A 16,664-nucleotide genomic window follows, 5' to 3' on the forward strand; every position below is an offset into this window, starting at 1 on the left:
ACCCCCTTTTTTATATATTTTTTGTATAGATCCATGCGCGGCGCTGGAAGTGGGGGCTGAGGGGGTTCTCTGGTGTTAACCAGCCCTGGGTATTAATGTGTCTTTAATTTTGGTCCATCTGAGTTGTGCACATCGGTCTCTGGAGAGAACCCTTGGGGTGATGTTTTGGTGTGCTATGGGCTATGTTGGCACTCACTGGGTGTGCTCTTCTCTCATGCATGTATGTTGTGACACGGCTGACCTTTTGACGCAACAATAGCGCATCCTTCTCCAGATCAGAAGGTTGCATGTTCCATGTTGCTGGTCACACTGTAGTTTCATATTGTTTCCCTCCTGGTGGGGCATGGCCTACCATTGAGTGTGCTTGTTTGTGTTTGATTTATGTCTGGTCTCTTGTAGATCAACGAGCAGGCATGCTCGCTGGTTGTTGTCGGTAGGGCCTCCACTCGCCCTGAGCTCACCTTTGTGAAAGACAGGTTGGTTTCACCTCCTTTCAATTTTTGTGCTAGACACATTCTAGACACCCTTGAAGTGATTCAGAGCTGTAATACAGTCCGTGTTTACATTACAATTTAACTTTCTCTTGCCTGCTATAGGAGTATTCTTTTTCGCACATTTTTGGTCTCAATACTTTTGACGTGAATACTCTGTTCACATAGCTACTGGATGTCTGGTTAGTTCTGGCGGCGGGTGAGTATTCATGAAGAGATATGAGTGAGCACTCTGGAGATGAGCCGGACGCTGTGAGAATTTCTCACCAACCTCGTCAGTACTTTATAAAGGTGTTCAGACATCATCCACATGTAATCTGGGCCACTGCAGGCCTGCATGCATTACACATTCCTGGCCTGGCTAGGGTTAAGTATGTTCATCCTCACACCCCTGACATTATCAACAGTTAATGCCGAACTGTTGGGTCCAATGTTCTGAGCCTTCTTAGGCGTCTCATTGCAGTCTTTGGTAGGTTGAAACTCAAACTCAAGGGAAGTGCATTATCTATTTCCAGGAACATTGAGTCATCATGAAATACTAGAAATATTATAACTTCTGAAACAGGTGTGGGGCCTTAAGTAGGGGTCCCACCAGCCTTCAAGGGCCCCAGGACGCAGTAGCAGGAGCCCCCGTTCTTAAAGAATATACAATCCTGCATTGTTCAACAATGCTAGCATTAATCTCAAGGAACAACCTTAATACTAAAATGTTTGAGACAGGAATCCTTATGGCATAGATCAGTTTCGGTTCAACCAACTCACTGTGGACCTCCGTTAATACACAGAGGATTCAGCATTCAAATTTTACCATGAATGTAGTAATTATGACGACCTTCCTGACTCAGATCAACCAAGTCCTTTTTCATATAACATAGGCATATATAGGGGATTAGGTGTCTTTTGGTCAACCATCGCACCACTTCTCTAACTTCACGGTGTCGCAGCAGAACCCGTGCCTAAACGTCAGGTTCTGTTGGGGAATCTTTTTAAATATTGGCCAAATACGGTTGCAATGCAGTAGGGTTCCTTAGTGGTGGCAGTATTATAAATTTGCGGGTACCTCAGGAGTGCAGCTGAGGAACCTGGGAGGGGCGACCAGTTGGCCTCAGGGTCCGGTCATATTCGCATGCCACACTTGTATTAGAGACTACTCATGTTGCTGACAATCATCCAGAGCTGGGGAATATTGTAGGAATCTTGGTACTGACCACAGGACGACAAGGGCACAGGATAGCGTGACTCTGGGGATTAGGTGTTTGTTGGTCAACCATCGCACCACTTCTCTAACTTCATGGTGTTGCAGCAGAACCCGTGCCTAAAAGTCAGGTTCTGTTGGGGAATCTTTTTAAATATTGGCCTAATACGGTTGAAATGCAGTAAGGTTCCTTTGTGGTGGCAGTATTATAAATTTGAGGGTACCGCAAGAGTGCAGCTGAGGAACCTGGGAGGGTCTTTTCGAGCAACAGAGTGCTCACCCCCTTATCTGTCAAAAAATGTGGGAGAATCAGACATATGTCTAGAAGTGGAACAATTGACCTTGTCTGCATCAAACATTTGACACCTGTACCTGTGCAACATGATAAATTCTGGTCATCAACATTGAACCTGATAAACTTGGAGATATTAACTCGCCAAAACATTGCTGGTGCTTTACTGAACACTGAATTTCCACATATTGTAATTGGAATGATTGTCAAAGAGGAGTTGGTGCCTGCAGAGAGATATTCAAAAGGTATGGGCCATATTGTCCAAGAACTTAAGAGCAAATTAGAGGACGCTGACCTACATGTTATGCCACATGTTGAGTGGCCTGTTTCAAATGGTTCCAATTGAGTCATTGTACTGTCAAATGACACAAATGTTATTATTGTACTAGTTAGATTTGTTGCAATGTTCATAAATCAAGGATTGTCAGAGTCCTGGATACGTTATGGAACAGGTGAAAAAAGACATTTAATCCTGCTTCATATTCTGTACAAGAAACTTAACCCTGAGATGCCCAGTGTTATTATCAAGGCACTTATTCTTACGGATGATGACACTATGAGCAAAATTGGAACAAAGCTTGGTGCCTTAACTGCTGATCCTGTGAAGTTTCCAAAAGGATTTGCTGAGACAGAAGAACAATGTAACTTTAAAGACGTAGAAACATACCTTGTGCATGTGTGGAAACGAGTTCTGACTGTCACACGTTTGACGATCTTCAGTACAGTGAGTTCAAGAGATCAGTCCAGCTAAGTGACCTTCCACGTTTGTCATATTCTGTGCGTGGACACATTAAAAGAGTGTTCCATTTGATCATAAAATATGTAAATGTTTTCGATCAGGCATATGTAGAGAAAGATACACATGAATTTGGTTGGGAAGATATTGATGGGTTTCTAAAACCTACGAAATTTCTAAAGCCTATACCTACAGAACCTACAAATACATGCACTCGCAAAACCTCTGCTACAAAAAGATGTCCATGCCAATGTGCTCTTCTCAAATGTTCAGCATTCAGCAAATGTACCATGAGCGATCCCTGAAACAAATAAAGTGAACTATGAAAATGTGCCTAAAACAGGAGTGATAAACATTATTTTGTTTCATATTCAGATCATAAATGTTGTTTGGTGCATACATAAAAGGAAAAAAACATTATTATTTGTTTTGTTTCTCTTCTTCCTGTATCATAGCTGCCATTTTAGAAAATGGCAGAAGGGTTGCCCTGAGGAGTTTTTTCACTGGTGTCTGCTATTTATTGACACATTTTTTCCTGATTTTTTTCCATTACATATAACTCATACCACTTGTTGTTACAATGATAAAATATTTGATCCTCTTCACCCATCAGTTTCAATCTTTTATGAACTTCTTCTTGCCGTATTTCTGCAGCATCTCAAACTCTCTTCTGTCCAGCCGCAGTTGATTTTAGCTTTTCTTTCGGATTAGTTTGGCAAAAGACACGTTTTTCTTTGTTGAGGGAGTCCTCACATTTGGTACTTAGCAACACTCTGTCTGGAGTTAAAGATCCTCTGCTTCCACCTGCTTCGCTCATGTTTACAAATTTGAATCAACGGAAAACCTGAAACAAAAACAATATTAAAATAAATAACCAATATGATGGCTAAAACACATCATGATAGAGCTGCCATTTTGGAAAATGGCAGAAGAGTTGCTCTGAGGAGTTATTTTCTGTCTCTAAAAGACTACTTGACCCCCAAAACCTATGTTTGACACTAAAATGAAGTATATATATAGGTCTCATGGTTCCTAAAATATTACATCATCACTGCTACACATCTGCCATTTTTTAAAATGTCCAGAAAAATTCTGCCACAGTCAGCAATGTCTGCCGAAGCTAAATTACTTCTCTAATGATCCTAAAAGCCAAATCAAAATCGATTGACAACTATTTTTTTACGGAGGTATATGAAGGGGCCAGGATTAAGACAGTGCACTCTCTGGTAGGCTTGACCTAAAAGTGAAGGATAACTAGACATACTCAGGACCCGCAAGATCATGAGCTTCCCTCCTAAGGAGAGGCACAAAAATTAAGAGGCATTGTTTTGTTCACCAATCTTTTTTAAGGGGCCACGTAAGGCACACGCACGTTAGGCAGCGTGGTAAAACTCCCCTTTTCAAAAGAGTATTGTGAAAAAAAGAGAGAGCTTTTTTATGGGGTGCCAGTCCTGAAGCGGCGGGCCTCTCATCACTAAGTACTCGGACGAAAAAAGAAGAATCGGGTAACAAAGATTCAATAAGTAATCTAAACATAATCTACTAATTTAAAAGAACAGATTAGTTAGGTTTTACATTTGGTCACAAGATTTACAGCAATTATGTTCTTAGTACATCCTTCTTTTCATGTAACAGAGTGAAAATCGTATAGGTCAAAATTGTGTTAAAAAACTAACCACTGTGTAGCCAACAGAGTGCACACATTACAATTCGCCAGCAGATGTCGCGCTTGTCAAATTAAGTTACCCAAAGGAGAAACAATTCCTAAAGGGCAAGCACATTCCAAAACCTGACAGACAGCCTGGGTCATTGTGGCGTAAAAGGTTATCATTCCTTTACAGAAGAAGAATGGAAAGAGCTAAGCCTCCTGAATTTTCAGCGGGCAGTTAATGGCTGTGACGACATTAATCAGTCATGACTTCATAAACGCAACATCCCAGCTACGGTTTATGGATAACTTTCAGCACCAAAAAGCTTACCAGTAAACATATCGCTTTACAAATTATATTACACATCATGATATGACATGACATAACGCGGCCATCTGTAGAGGCACTTACAGGAATTTCACCTTAAAATTATCGGAAATTGTCAGTTCTAAAATTGTCAAAGTCGAAATGCATTTGTTTCGGTAGCTGATGCAAACGTTTAAAGGCAATTGTTAAATTCTGAGGGAGGCATAGGAATCTGACACTGATGTAAGTTTGTGCAGAATGTATGAATTTCTTAAGCAAATGAGAAATTTTGCGACAGATGTGACATTCTGCAACGGATGTGCAGCTCTGGGGCAGATTGTTTGTAGCCTGACCTAGATTTGTTGAATGACCAGGCAGTGATGACATTCACATACGTTTTTTGTTCAGTTTTATGCCTTTATCTTTGCCACTTTCTTTAATGCAATTTCTCTTTGACATATGTATCTGATCACAGGTTGCCTGGACCACAAAGAGCCATCTCACAGCCACGAGCATCTGCAAAGTGATTCAAGAACCCAGGGAGATGGGCATAGCCAGGCAGCAGACACCTATGCTGACCATGCAGCAGGCACAGCCATCTGCCATCTAGGAACCCCCTACCACCCCTCCGAACCGTGGGCCACTGAATGGCAGAACAGTCAGGTGTCAGGGGAGGGTCCTGTGCTGTCTAATTCTCGGAAGGAAGCTCGTCCAGGCGGCTACAATGAAATGAAAGCACTGCCGGAGAAAATGGCGCAGGACCCGAGTCCAGCGATGTACCAACCTCCAGGTGAGGAGAGTTCTTGCATTAGATTACTTTGGGGAGACTACTTAGGACCCCAAGTAGGATGAAAAAGTAGGGGGAGGGGGCTTAGCTAGGAATTTTTTCCAAGAGGAGTGGCCTCTAAATAAGGGTGTGGCTTAAACATGTAAACTAAAATCCTGTGCTTCCTATGGCATGCCATCCGACCAGTATTTTGTTGGCTTTCTTTGAGCTTATAGTTATTGTATCCTGACATATCACACATCAATGTACATATAATATTTAGAATTGAAATATTTAAGCTGAAACAACTGATTCTATATAGGGGTGGGCAGCAAGCTCTGCTCCGCTGGCAGAGCTAATTGTGTTTTTGGCCGTTCGATTGGAGCGCGGAGTTCGCCCAAAAACTCATCTAGCCTTGCCAGCGGAGCCTAGGTTTGGACCACACAGCGCATGCGCAGACTGTCTGCTGTTGGTCTGTGCGCAGTCTCGTCCTGACGACGCTGGAGTTGGCGCCAGCAGCTCTGGATCCAGAGGATTGAGGATTCCAACCAGGACTCTTTCTGCCAGCAGTCTGGCCCGGGCCAGGGAGCAGGGGGCAGAGGGAGGCAGAGGGAGGCAGAGCGCCAGGCTGCTGCAACGAGGACACAGGTGAGTCCCTGTTTTTTATTTTATTTTGTTTGTGCACACCAGGCCTCTTGTTTACCGGCCTGCCCAGGCCTCTTGTGCACGGGCCTGCCCTGTTTGCAGTACACATGGGGCAGGCCAGTGCGCAAGAGGCCTGTCCCTGCTTAGCGCTTCAGAGATAGGGCACATTCAGGACAGGGTGCCACTCCGCAGCTCATGGAACTCCGCCTCCATAGAATTCCACAGAGTTTTAACTCAAGTCCGTGGTATTCCGACGAGTGGAACTCCGTGAGCTCTGCCCAGGCCTATATATGAAATGGTGAATTAAACATTACTTAGGTCTGTGGAAGGGCTAGTGGTCTTTGGAGTCTCAGTTACTCCCATTTTTCCCTTCACAACACTTTCCTCTCCAGCCACTCTATGTAAGGCACTTAAGCCATTTTTCTCCTCACATCTTTCTGAAATCCTCTATCTATGTATCTCTCACCTCATCTGTTTCCTCTTCAGTACTCTCTTTCCACTCCGGTTTGTACTTCCTTCCATTTCTTCACTTCAACCCACCACATACACTCGCAGCGCATCATCACAAGATGTAAATAGAAACATTTACAGTAGAAACAATGCATTTACTAGACACTTGTGAGGACTCATTTAACCCTTTACTGAGGGATTCCATTGAGGAATGAAAGCTTGTTAGAATTTTTTTTTCATTTAGGCCCTCATTCTGACCCTGGCGGTTCTAAACCGCCAGGGCCACGGGCAACGGAAGCACCGCCAACAGGCTGGCGGTGCTTCAGTGCCCATTCTGACCGCGGCGGTAAAGCCGCGGTCAGAAAAGGGGATCCGGCGGTTTCCCGCCGGATTTCCCCTGGCTGGGCTGAACCTCCATGGCGGCGCTGCTGGCGGTTTTCACCGCCAGGAACAGGATGGCGGGAACGGGTGTCTTGGGCCCCCTAACAGGGCCCCAGCATGATTTTCACTGTCTGCTTAGCAGACAGTGAAAATCGCAACGGGTGCAACTGCACCCGTCGCACCCCTGCAACACCGCCGGCTCCATTCGGAGCCGGCCTCTGTGTTGCAGGGCCTTTCCCGCTGGGCCGGCGGGCGCTCCCTTGGCGGGCGCCCGCCGGCCCAGCGGGAATGTCAGAATGGCCTCCGCGGTCTTCTGACCGCGGAGCGGCCATTTGGCGGTTCCCGCCAGGCGGGCGGCTTCCGTTGCCCGCCCGGGTCAGAATGACCCCCTTAGTCTTTGAAGCTTGATGGATAGAGATCACAGAGCATCACTAGCTCAGGGGAAAGATCCGAAACAACGCTTGCCTGAACAACGCAGGCCTTTTTCTCTGCTTTAACCATGCATGTGCCGAACAACGCACATGCGTGGTTAAGGTAGAGAAAAAGGAATTTCCATTGGGAGAGGACTCAGTCAGGTAAGTGGGGCTAGGGCCGGGTTGGGGGTAGTTTTTAGGGTTGGGGTGGGGGTGAAGGGGTTGGGGTGATTAGGCTTTTTTTTTTAAGGGGCGGGGTGGGGGGTCGGGGTTATTTTGTTTTTAGGGATGGGGTGGGGGGTTGGGGTAATTTTCTATTTAGGGAGGGTGGGGGTCGTGTTTTTAGGGGTGGGCGTGGGGGGATGAGGTAATTTTCCATTCAGGTTCTGGGCAAGTTTTAGGGGTGGGGGGGGTCAGGGTATTTTTAGTTTTTGGGGGTGGGGGCCGGGGTAGTTTAGGTTTAGGGGCAGGGTGGGCGGGGTCGGGTATTTTTAGTTTTTACGGGCAGGGGTGGGGGGTCAGAGTATTTTTAGTTTTGGGGGGCCAGGATTATTTTGTTTTTAGGGGTGGGGTGGGGGGTTGGGGTAATTTTCTATTTAGGGGAGTGGGGGTTTGGGTTTTTAGGGGCGGGGTGGGGGGTTGAGGTTATTTTCTATTCAGGGCGGGGGTGAGTTTTAGGGGCAGGGGTGGGGGAGCGCTGTATTTTTAGGGGCGGGTGGGGAATCTGGTTATTTTTAGTTTTTGTGGGTGGGGGGTCGTGGTAGTTTAGGGGCAGAGTGGGTGTTGGGGTATTTTTTGTTTTTAGGGACGGGGTATTTTAGAGTTTATGGGGGTGCGGGGTTGCAGTAGTTTTAGGGGCACTGGTGGGGGGTCATGTATTTTTAGTTTTTAGGGGCGGGTTGGGGGGGTAGGGTAGTTTTAGGGGCAGAGGATCTGGGTAGTTTAGGTTTTAGGGGGTTGGGGCTCGGGATATTTTTAGTTTTTATGGGCGGTGTGGTGGGTCTGGGTAGTTTAGGTTTTGGGGTTGCTGTAGTTTTAGGGGCGGGGTAGGGGTTCGGGTAGTTTAGGTTTTGGGGGAGTCGCTGTAGGTTATGGGGTGGGGGTTGGAGTATTTTTAGGTTTTGGGGGTGTGGGGTCGGGCAAGTTCAGGCATGCGTGGTTCCATCATACAACCCCTCAGCAAGCAATAAGACCCAGAGCAACTCGAGAACTGAGTGCTCTGCTCGCCAGCTTCCAAGATGGCCGTCGCCCTTCGCTCATCGATGAAAGCCAACATGGCCTGAATAAAGGCAAGTGTAGCGTGGGAATGATTTGAAGAGCTAAATAACACCTGAAGGAAGCACAAGCACGAAGGTAAGCAAGAGATGCCTTCGATAGGGGCTCATATTCTCTGAGCACAAGCATAGAAGAGGCAAGTCCAGCTGGCAGCTGAGGGTGCAGTGTGGAGTGCGGCCTGAAATTACAAAGTAGAGGGCATTTCATTTCTTGAGAGTAAGTGGATGAACCCAACTGTTTGTCTTAAGACCACGTGGTCCTGGACGAGGTGCCGACCCAGCATCATTTTTTGGGATTTGATTTTTCCTTAAGTGGGCCCTCAGAACCCAAGAACTCCCCCCTAGCAGCATAAAGCAAACACTTCAATGCACACAGGGAGGCCCGGCTGCAGGATTGGACTTAGTGACCACTGGGCGTCTGCTGACCACCTGTGTGAAAAGTCGGGACAAAGAGTTTCCCGAATAATATCTCACTAAACACATCTCAGATGCCTCAACTTGCTGAGCCCTATGAGTGGTGTCGGGGTCAATTCTGTTCGAGCATGGCATTTGCAAAGGCGAAGGCAGTAAAGGCAACTTCAATGGGGGATATGTTGAGCTCCCAGAGTCAATAAGAGCTGAGCTGTCCTGCTGAAGTATCTGATGATATTCTTCGGGCCCCAACCACAAAAGGAAATATCCATGACATCCTAGCAGAATTCCACAAGGAAATATCATCTTGGCAATAAAAAGGAAATATCAGAACTTGATCGTACCATCCAGAGGGCAGAAACTCATCTTGATCAAGTCACAAAACGCCCTTACAACAAACTCACACGACCAGGACAGACTGGCACAGAAAACGAAGACCCCAGAGACAAGAAACAAAGACCTGACTGAAAAAAATGGGTGACATCTTGAATCGCTCAAGGAGAAGCAATATTCGCAATAGGGGTATTCCCATGTTGGTCACCAACAAGGATCTCGAAAACTATGTGCAGGTTTTTATTTAGACATTTGCCCACGAGGCAGCCGCAGAGGACATTTGTCTACATCGTACTCACAGAGTGTTGTCCGCGTTGCAGCAAAAAAGAAATCTAGTAGCGGACTTACGAAAGGATTTAAAAAATAATACAACCTTCTTGAGATGGGAAGCCATCCCCTGCAGAAGGGGTTTCTCTTTTTGTACCGGAAGTGACAGAGGCGAGGGATATCAGGGGTCTTTCTGATAGTAGAGACACTCCACAGCAGGATGACTGGGAATAGCAGGGCACCACAAAAACAAACAAGGCCTGTAAAGAAAGCAAGAGACTGCAACCACTGCAAGCTAAAGAGGATTGAGTGGCGACAATACAGGAGCATTAAACTCACAAAGCCTTCCAGTTTGAGGCTGGAACACCCACGCTGACAACACATCTCTCTCAACAAAAAACACAACTTTCAACCCGACTGGCTTCTTCTCAAATGCACACGTTATCAGTGGCTCTTTTTTCACACTTGCTTAATTCATCAATAGCTCTCATGTCGGAGGTTTGGTTTGTTCACCTCTGACTGTAAAATCTATATTTGCTTTAAGAAAGCAAATGTATTTCAGTGTCACATACTGGAGTCAGGCCTCAAACTACCAGGGGCCATCTGGAAGCTGATGATCCTGACGGTAGCTATATGTTACTGGTCTTCTATGTATCCGAGAGTTAGGATGTGTTTGATACTAATGTTAGGTTGGTTGTGTTTATGTTTTTGTTTTGTTGTCTTATTCTCACTGCATGTAGAAGATATACGCCACAATAGAGATTGCAGACTATCTAGTATTATTAGAGGCCCGTTGCAGGTCTTACACACTCACTGACCTTTTCCTACATTCAGGAGATCTGTTGCAACAGATCTGATAGACAGAAATTGCAGATGGCTTTAAGGGACCCAGTGGTGAGGGAAAGGTTTAGGGAGGCAATGCAGCCTTATTTTCATAAAAATGAGAATGGAGAAGGAAGTTGGCATGTTGTTTGAGACACGACAAGGGCAGTGGTAAGATCGGAGTTAACCTTCCATACAACTCTGTTTAAAAGCAAAGGGAAGCAGAGTAAACAGTAACAGGAGATTCATCTAGAAAGTTAAGAGGATTTACATAAAAGAGACAACTTGTTGAGAACGTAGAGAGAGTTGCATAAAGTCAGGAGCAAGCTAGAACAACTCTTGATGGCAATGCCTCCAAGAAACTGTTGTACATAAAACAATCATATTATGTCAACACAGATAAAGCAGACAGGCTGTTGGGCTTCAAACTCAACAAGTACAAACTAGAAACCACATTCAGAAAATTAGGGACAGGGAAGGCAGACTTCATACTAACATTAAGAACATTTTAAATATGTTCGTCTCCTACCACTGCACCATATTCACAGAAAAAGAACTCGTGCAAGATCAGCAAGAGTTCTTCTTAGAAAATATCATATGCACATCAAAAGAGTTCAATTGTACATGCCTTCAAGAGACTAAGAGGCAGATTTGAGAGCCCCTAGCGACACAGAAGCATCACTTTTGTGACGCTTCAGTGGCTGTAACCACTGTGCCATATTTACGAGGAGGTGTAATGCCAATTTTTAAGGCATTACGCCTCCTTGTAAATACAGGCCCCTCCGACGCAGTTTTCGTCATTTTGGAACAATCATTCCAAAATGACGCTTTGCTACTTCTATGTGTGCTGCATTTTGCAGCACTCATTATAAGTGCCAAATCGCCATTATAGATTGTTTATGTGCAGGAAAGGACACCTTCCTGTACATACACAATCATCCATGGCATTTTGCTCTTTCTACGTGTGCTGCAGAATGCAGCACACATGGAATAAGCAAAAAAGGACGAGGAATAAAAGCATTCCTCCTCGTTTGCCATGCAAACGCCAACCTCCTGCACTTAAACAATCTATCCCCTCAAAGCAGACACCCTTGCACTATGGCACAAGGATGCCTGCATTGGCACAGGCAGCCTAATTCAGCGCCGGCGCAGGGGGAAACGCAAATACGGCGCTTCCCTATGTTTTAAAAGTGGTACCCCGCTGCTATTTTTGGTGCAGCACCACGCTGTGCCACTTTGGAATAAATCAGAGACTAAGAGTTTGATGCTCCTTCACTCATTTTATGTTCAGTAGTCCTTTGGTGGGGACAACTGGTTTTAGATTACTAAAATTCTGAATAAGACACCGGGGCCCAGAAATGAAGAGTTTAATCTTAGCAGATTACATGATGCCTGATTACACGACACCTGAAGTTGAATGGGAAGTACTCTCCCTTGATTCCCACCTCAAGATGGTCTAAGCAGGAATGCCCTTTATTCCATTAATATTCACCTTCTCAAGGTAACCCTTTATTGAGAGAGCCCAAAATAACCAGAACATAAAAGGGATGGTTATAGAAATGACCTTATATGCTGACAATGCCCTCTGCTTCTTAACTCCGTCCAAAGCCTCTCTTCTAAGTTGAGGGAAGAACTCTCCCTTTTTGCTGTGGTTTCTGCCTTTCTAATCAGTTAAACGAAATCACGTGGAATGGGAATTGCAGTTAACCAAGAAGATGGCAACTTTCGTGTTTCTGCAAAAAATGAGACATATGGAAATAATTACTCTGCCCTAGCAAACGCTGACAATGTTACTGGGTGACCTGGGGGAGGGTACTATATTTCCATTAACTACTCCGAAGGACAAACTCATTTCGCATTCACTACTGGCAACTAGACTTGCATTAGCACATATCTAGAAGCAGCAAATCACCCTTCCAGTACATATGTGTGGAGTAAGATGTGCAATGTATATGCAATGGGAAACGATCAGCAATCCTTCATGTCAGACGGCGTAAATCTGACTCCATCTGGATGCCATTTAAAACTTACACGAAGAGGGACTGAATGATGGAGGAGAGCCCGGCAATGATATTGAAATTGATACGAACAGCAACACTACACATGATGTAATCATCATCGACCAGTGCTTCCGGCGCACAATGTCACTAATAGATATTTGTGTTCCAGTATACAACTGTGTCTAACACAATATGTATGTTCAATCTCTATACGTATGATGCTCTGATATTCTCAGATGGTTTATCTCATGTCTATTAGAAGCAAACATGATGTCTGCATTATGATGTGTATCCTGAAGCAGTGATTCAAAAGTTTTAAAGTGGATAAAAAATGTCTTGGGAGTTTGGCAGGCTGCAGCGAGATATACATGGGTGCAGGGGGTGTAAAGAGCTATGCAGAGATGTCTTACCTTGTCGAGGTGTAGGGGATGAGGCATGGTGCACAGCGAGGTTTTTGTGTGTTGAAAGCGTGACGTGCTTTGGGGTAAGTGTTGAAAAAAGAACAAATGTGGATATCATGAGGTTTGCCCAAAGTAATTAAACAAATAATGCCGATTAGCTACTGCAGGAATGAGGCAAAAAGACTTGACATATATCTGTAATGGTCTTGCATGTTGTTTGTAGTGTTTGTCTTGCTACCAACTAAATTCAGGGCAGGTCGAGGTGTCAACCCTAATGCATGCTAGCTGGGGTGTCCATCCTATCTCAGTCATATAAAAAGGTGTTGAAATGAGTCTCGAGTGGGTGAAGTGTCTGACACAGGGAAGTGCCCCCTCCCTCTTTGCTGAAGAAATAGGAACAAAGTCTAAACAAGGTAAATTAGGTCAGTAATAAAGTGCTCACATGGTATTCATTGAAGCGTGCATGAATAGACTTGCATGCACATGTGCATGTGTCTTGTACATTAAAAACTGTGTGTAGTGTACACTATATTTTTGGGACCCACCACTGCATGCGTTTGCTGTTTTTTTGCTGTGGTCTCTTAGGGGTGTGCAACATTGTTCTCAAAACATCAGCATTACTTAGCATAACAATGCAATTGGACATTCTGTCTACTTCACAGATGTAGGAAGCTGGCTCTGTATATACTATGTCAAAATGAGATATAGGGGGTGATTCTGAGCTTCGCCGCCCGCCAAGCGGGAACCGCCAGAAGACCGTACCGCGGTCAAAAGACCGCGGCGGTCATTCTGGGTTTCCCACTGGGCTGGCGGGCGACCGCCGAAAGTCCGCCCGCCAGCCCAGCGGGAAACACCCTTCCCACGAGGACGCCGGCTCAGAATTGAGCCGGCGGAGTGGGAAGGTGCGACGGGTGCAGTTGCACCCGTCGCGAATTTCAGTGTCTGCTAGGCAGACACTGAAATTCTTTATGGGGCCCTCTTACGGGGGCCCCTGCAGTGCCCGTGCCATTGGCATGGGCACTGCAGGGGCCCCCAGGGGCCCCGCGGCACCCCCTACTGCCATCCTGTTCCCGGCGGGAGAACCGCCAGGAACAGGATGGCGGTAGGGGGTTTCAGAATCCCCATGGCGGCGGAGCGCGCTCCGCCGCCATGGAGGATTCTCAAGGGCAGCGGAAAGTCGGCGGGACACCGCCGACTTCCCGTTTCTGGCCGCGGCTGAACCGCCGCGGTCAGAATGCCCAGCGGTGCACCGCCAGCCTGTTGGCGGTGCTACCGCGGTCGTTCGCCCTGGCGGTTTTTACCGCCAGGGTTAGAATGACCCCCATAGTGTGCTCAGAGTCCAGGGGTTCCCCAGAGGCTTAACAGAGGCTGAAGTAGATAATACTGATGCTCTCTTTTGTGGTAGTGTGGTGGAGCAGTTAGGCTCATCAGAGGGTGGTGCAAAGCATTTGTTGTACACATACGGACAATAAAGGAAGCACACACTCAATGACTAACTCCAGGCCAATGGTTTGTATATAACAAAAATATATTTTGTTACTTTATTTCTAGAACCACAAGATTCAAGTTGCAGGTAAGTACATGTGCCAGTAAGTATCCAGCATATCTACCAATACCACTTTGCTTGGAATTGGCAAACTATAAGTTTTTTGAATAATTAGCAATAATCTGTTTTAAAAGTTGACACAGTGCAATTTTCAGAAACAGTTCCTGGGGGGAAGAAAAGTTAGTAAGATTTGAAGGTAAGTACAAGACTTACAGTTCCAGTCTCCGGGGGTTAGGATGTCCACAGGTTGGGGTTCAAGTTAACCCCAAACACCCACTACCAGTAACACAGGGTCGGCCAAGTGCAGAGGTCAGTGTTGATGTTGGTTTACCATGGGCCCCTAATGCTTTCCTATAGAGGGACCCCGGGGCCACAAAGATGCTGCAGGTTAAGTCAGGGGTTGGTTCCAGGAAACCAAAGGCTGGACAAGGAGGGGGGGCCACCTGCCGGACGTTGCTGCACTGAAGGTCAGATTCCCCAAGGCCATGGGGCTGCGGGTGCAGGGGTGCCTTTTGACGTCAGCAATCCTCGTCTGGTTCTGTCACAGTTGGTCATGGGGTCCTCCTCATTCAGGCTGCAGGCGTCGTCTTGTTGGCCTGAAGGGGTCAACCCAGGGTGAGCCCTTGTTCAGAATCACCTGGGGACCACCTGTAGTTGGTTGGGCCACCTATACTCGGGGCATGGGCGTCAGGTGCAAAGAGGGCAGAAGTCGTGGATCTGCTGAGGTTCTGGAGTCCTTAGATGGAGTTTCTTCTTGGACAGTGCTGCTGTCCATGGGAGTTCTTGATCCTCAGTGATGCAGGCAACCCTCTGGAGGCTTTTCTGAGGTCCCTGGACCTGCAGGATTTGTTGCTTTCTTTTGCAGGGCTTTTAAAGCTGGAGACAGGCTGGTAGGGCTGGGGCCAAGTCAGTTTTTGTCTTCCGTCTTCTCTGCTGGGGTTTCAGCTTAGCAGTCTTTCTTCTTGTCAGATCGCCAGGAATCTGATGAGCTAGGTTCAGTGAAGCCCTTAAATCCTGGATTTAAGGGCATCACAGGGGTCAGAGGGAGATAGCAAATGGCCACTGACCCTGAGGGTGGCTACACCCTTCTGGTGTCTACTCCCTTTGGGAAGGGGGACACAGACCTCACCCTTTTGATCCCAGTCTTCCAAACTAAGATGGAGGATTTTGCAAGGAGGGGGTCACCTCAGGTCCGGACATTTTAGGGGTGGTCCCATCTGAGGTGGTCACTCCTCCTTGTTTTTTCCTAAGTTTCCCGCCAAACCTGCCACTAAAAGTGGGGCTTTGTCCGGGTGGGGGAGACGGGCATCTCCACCAGCTGTAGTGCTTTGAGGCTCACAGCCAGGTGTTACAGTTCCTGCAGAGGGAGGTGTGAAGCACCTCAACCCAGTGCAAGCTTTGTTTCTGGCCACCGAGAGCACAAAGGCTCTCACCCCATGGGGTCAGAAACTCATCTCTTAGTGTCAGGCAGGCACAGACCAGTCAATCCTGCACTAAAGAATAGGGTAAAATACAGGGGGCATCTCTAAGATGCCCTGTGGGTGCATTGTTCTATAAATTTAACTCTGGCAACAGTGTGGGTTTATTGTGCTGAGAAGTTTGATACCAAACTTCCCAGTATTCAGTGAAGCCATTATTGAGCTTTGGAGTTCGTAATGACAAACTCCCAGACCATATACTCAAGATGGCTTTACTGCTCTTACAATGTCTAAGAAAGGACTTAGACACTGTAGGGCATATTGCTTATGCAGCTATTCCCTCACCTGTGGTATAGTGCACCCTGCCTTAGGGCTGTAAACTTACTCGAAGGGTGGCTTACCTATGCCACAGGCAATGGTCTTTGGGCATAGCACCCTAAGAGGGGTGCTAAGTTGACTTTGTCTTTTTCTCCCCACCAGCACACAAGCTGCAGTGGCAGTAGTGTGCATGTGTTTGGTGAGGGGCCCCCCAGGTTGTCGTAATACATGCTGCAGCCCTTAGGGACCTTGCCTGGCCACTGGACCCTAGGTAACATGGATACCTTTTACAAGGGACTTGACTGTGTTCCATGGTGTGCCAATTGTGGAAACAATGGTACAGTTTTTGGGAAAGAACACTGGTGATGGGGCCTGATTATCAGGATCCCAGCACACTCTCAGTCAGGTTGGCATCAATATCAGGCAAAAAGTGGGGGGTAACCATGCCAACAAGGGCACTTTCCTACAACAGACATTTCCGCATCTACTTTTGAGTGTATTCTTTCCTCGCCCACAGCAAACAGTCAGGAATTTATAGACCCTGAAGAAA

General features: G+C 46.4%; 1 protein-coding gene across 1 annotated transcript in view; it reads left to right on the forward strand.

Annotated features, from left to right (window-relative positions):
* Positions 1-16,664, forward strand: part of SEC16B (SEC16 homolog B, endoplasmic reticulum export factor) — a 284,826-nt gene that overhangs the window by 179,067 nt on the left and 89,095 nt on the right. Inside the window, exon 19 of the mRNA XM_069231559.1 lies at positions 5,145-5,459. Coding sequence (XP_069087660.1) covers positions 5,145-5,459 — 315 coding nt within the window. The remainder of the gene's footprint in view (positions 1-5,144; positions 5,460-16,664) is intronic.

The sequence above is a fragment of the Pleurodeles waltl genome, chromosome 4_2, assembly GCF_031143425.1.
Source record: "Pleurodeles waltl isolate 20211129_DDA chromosome 4_2, aPleWal1.hap1.20221129, whole genome shotgun sequence".
NCBI lineage: Eukaryota > Metazoa > Chordata > Amphibia > Caudata > Salamandridae > Pleurodeles > Pleurodeles waltl.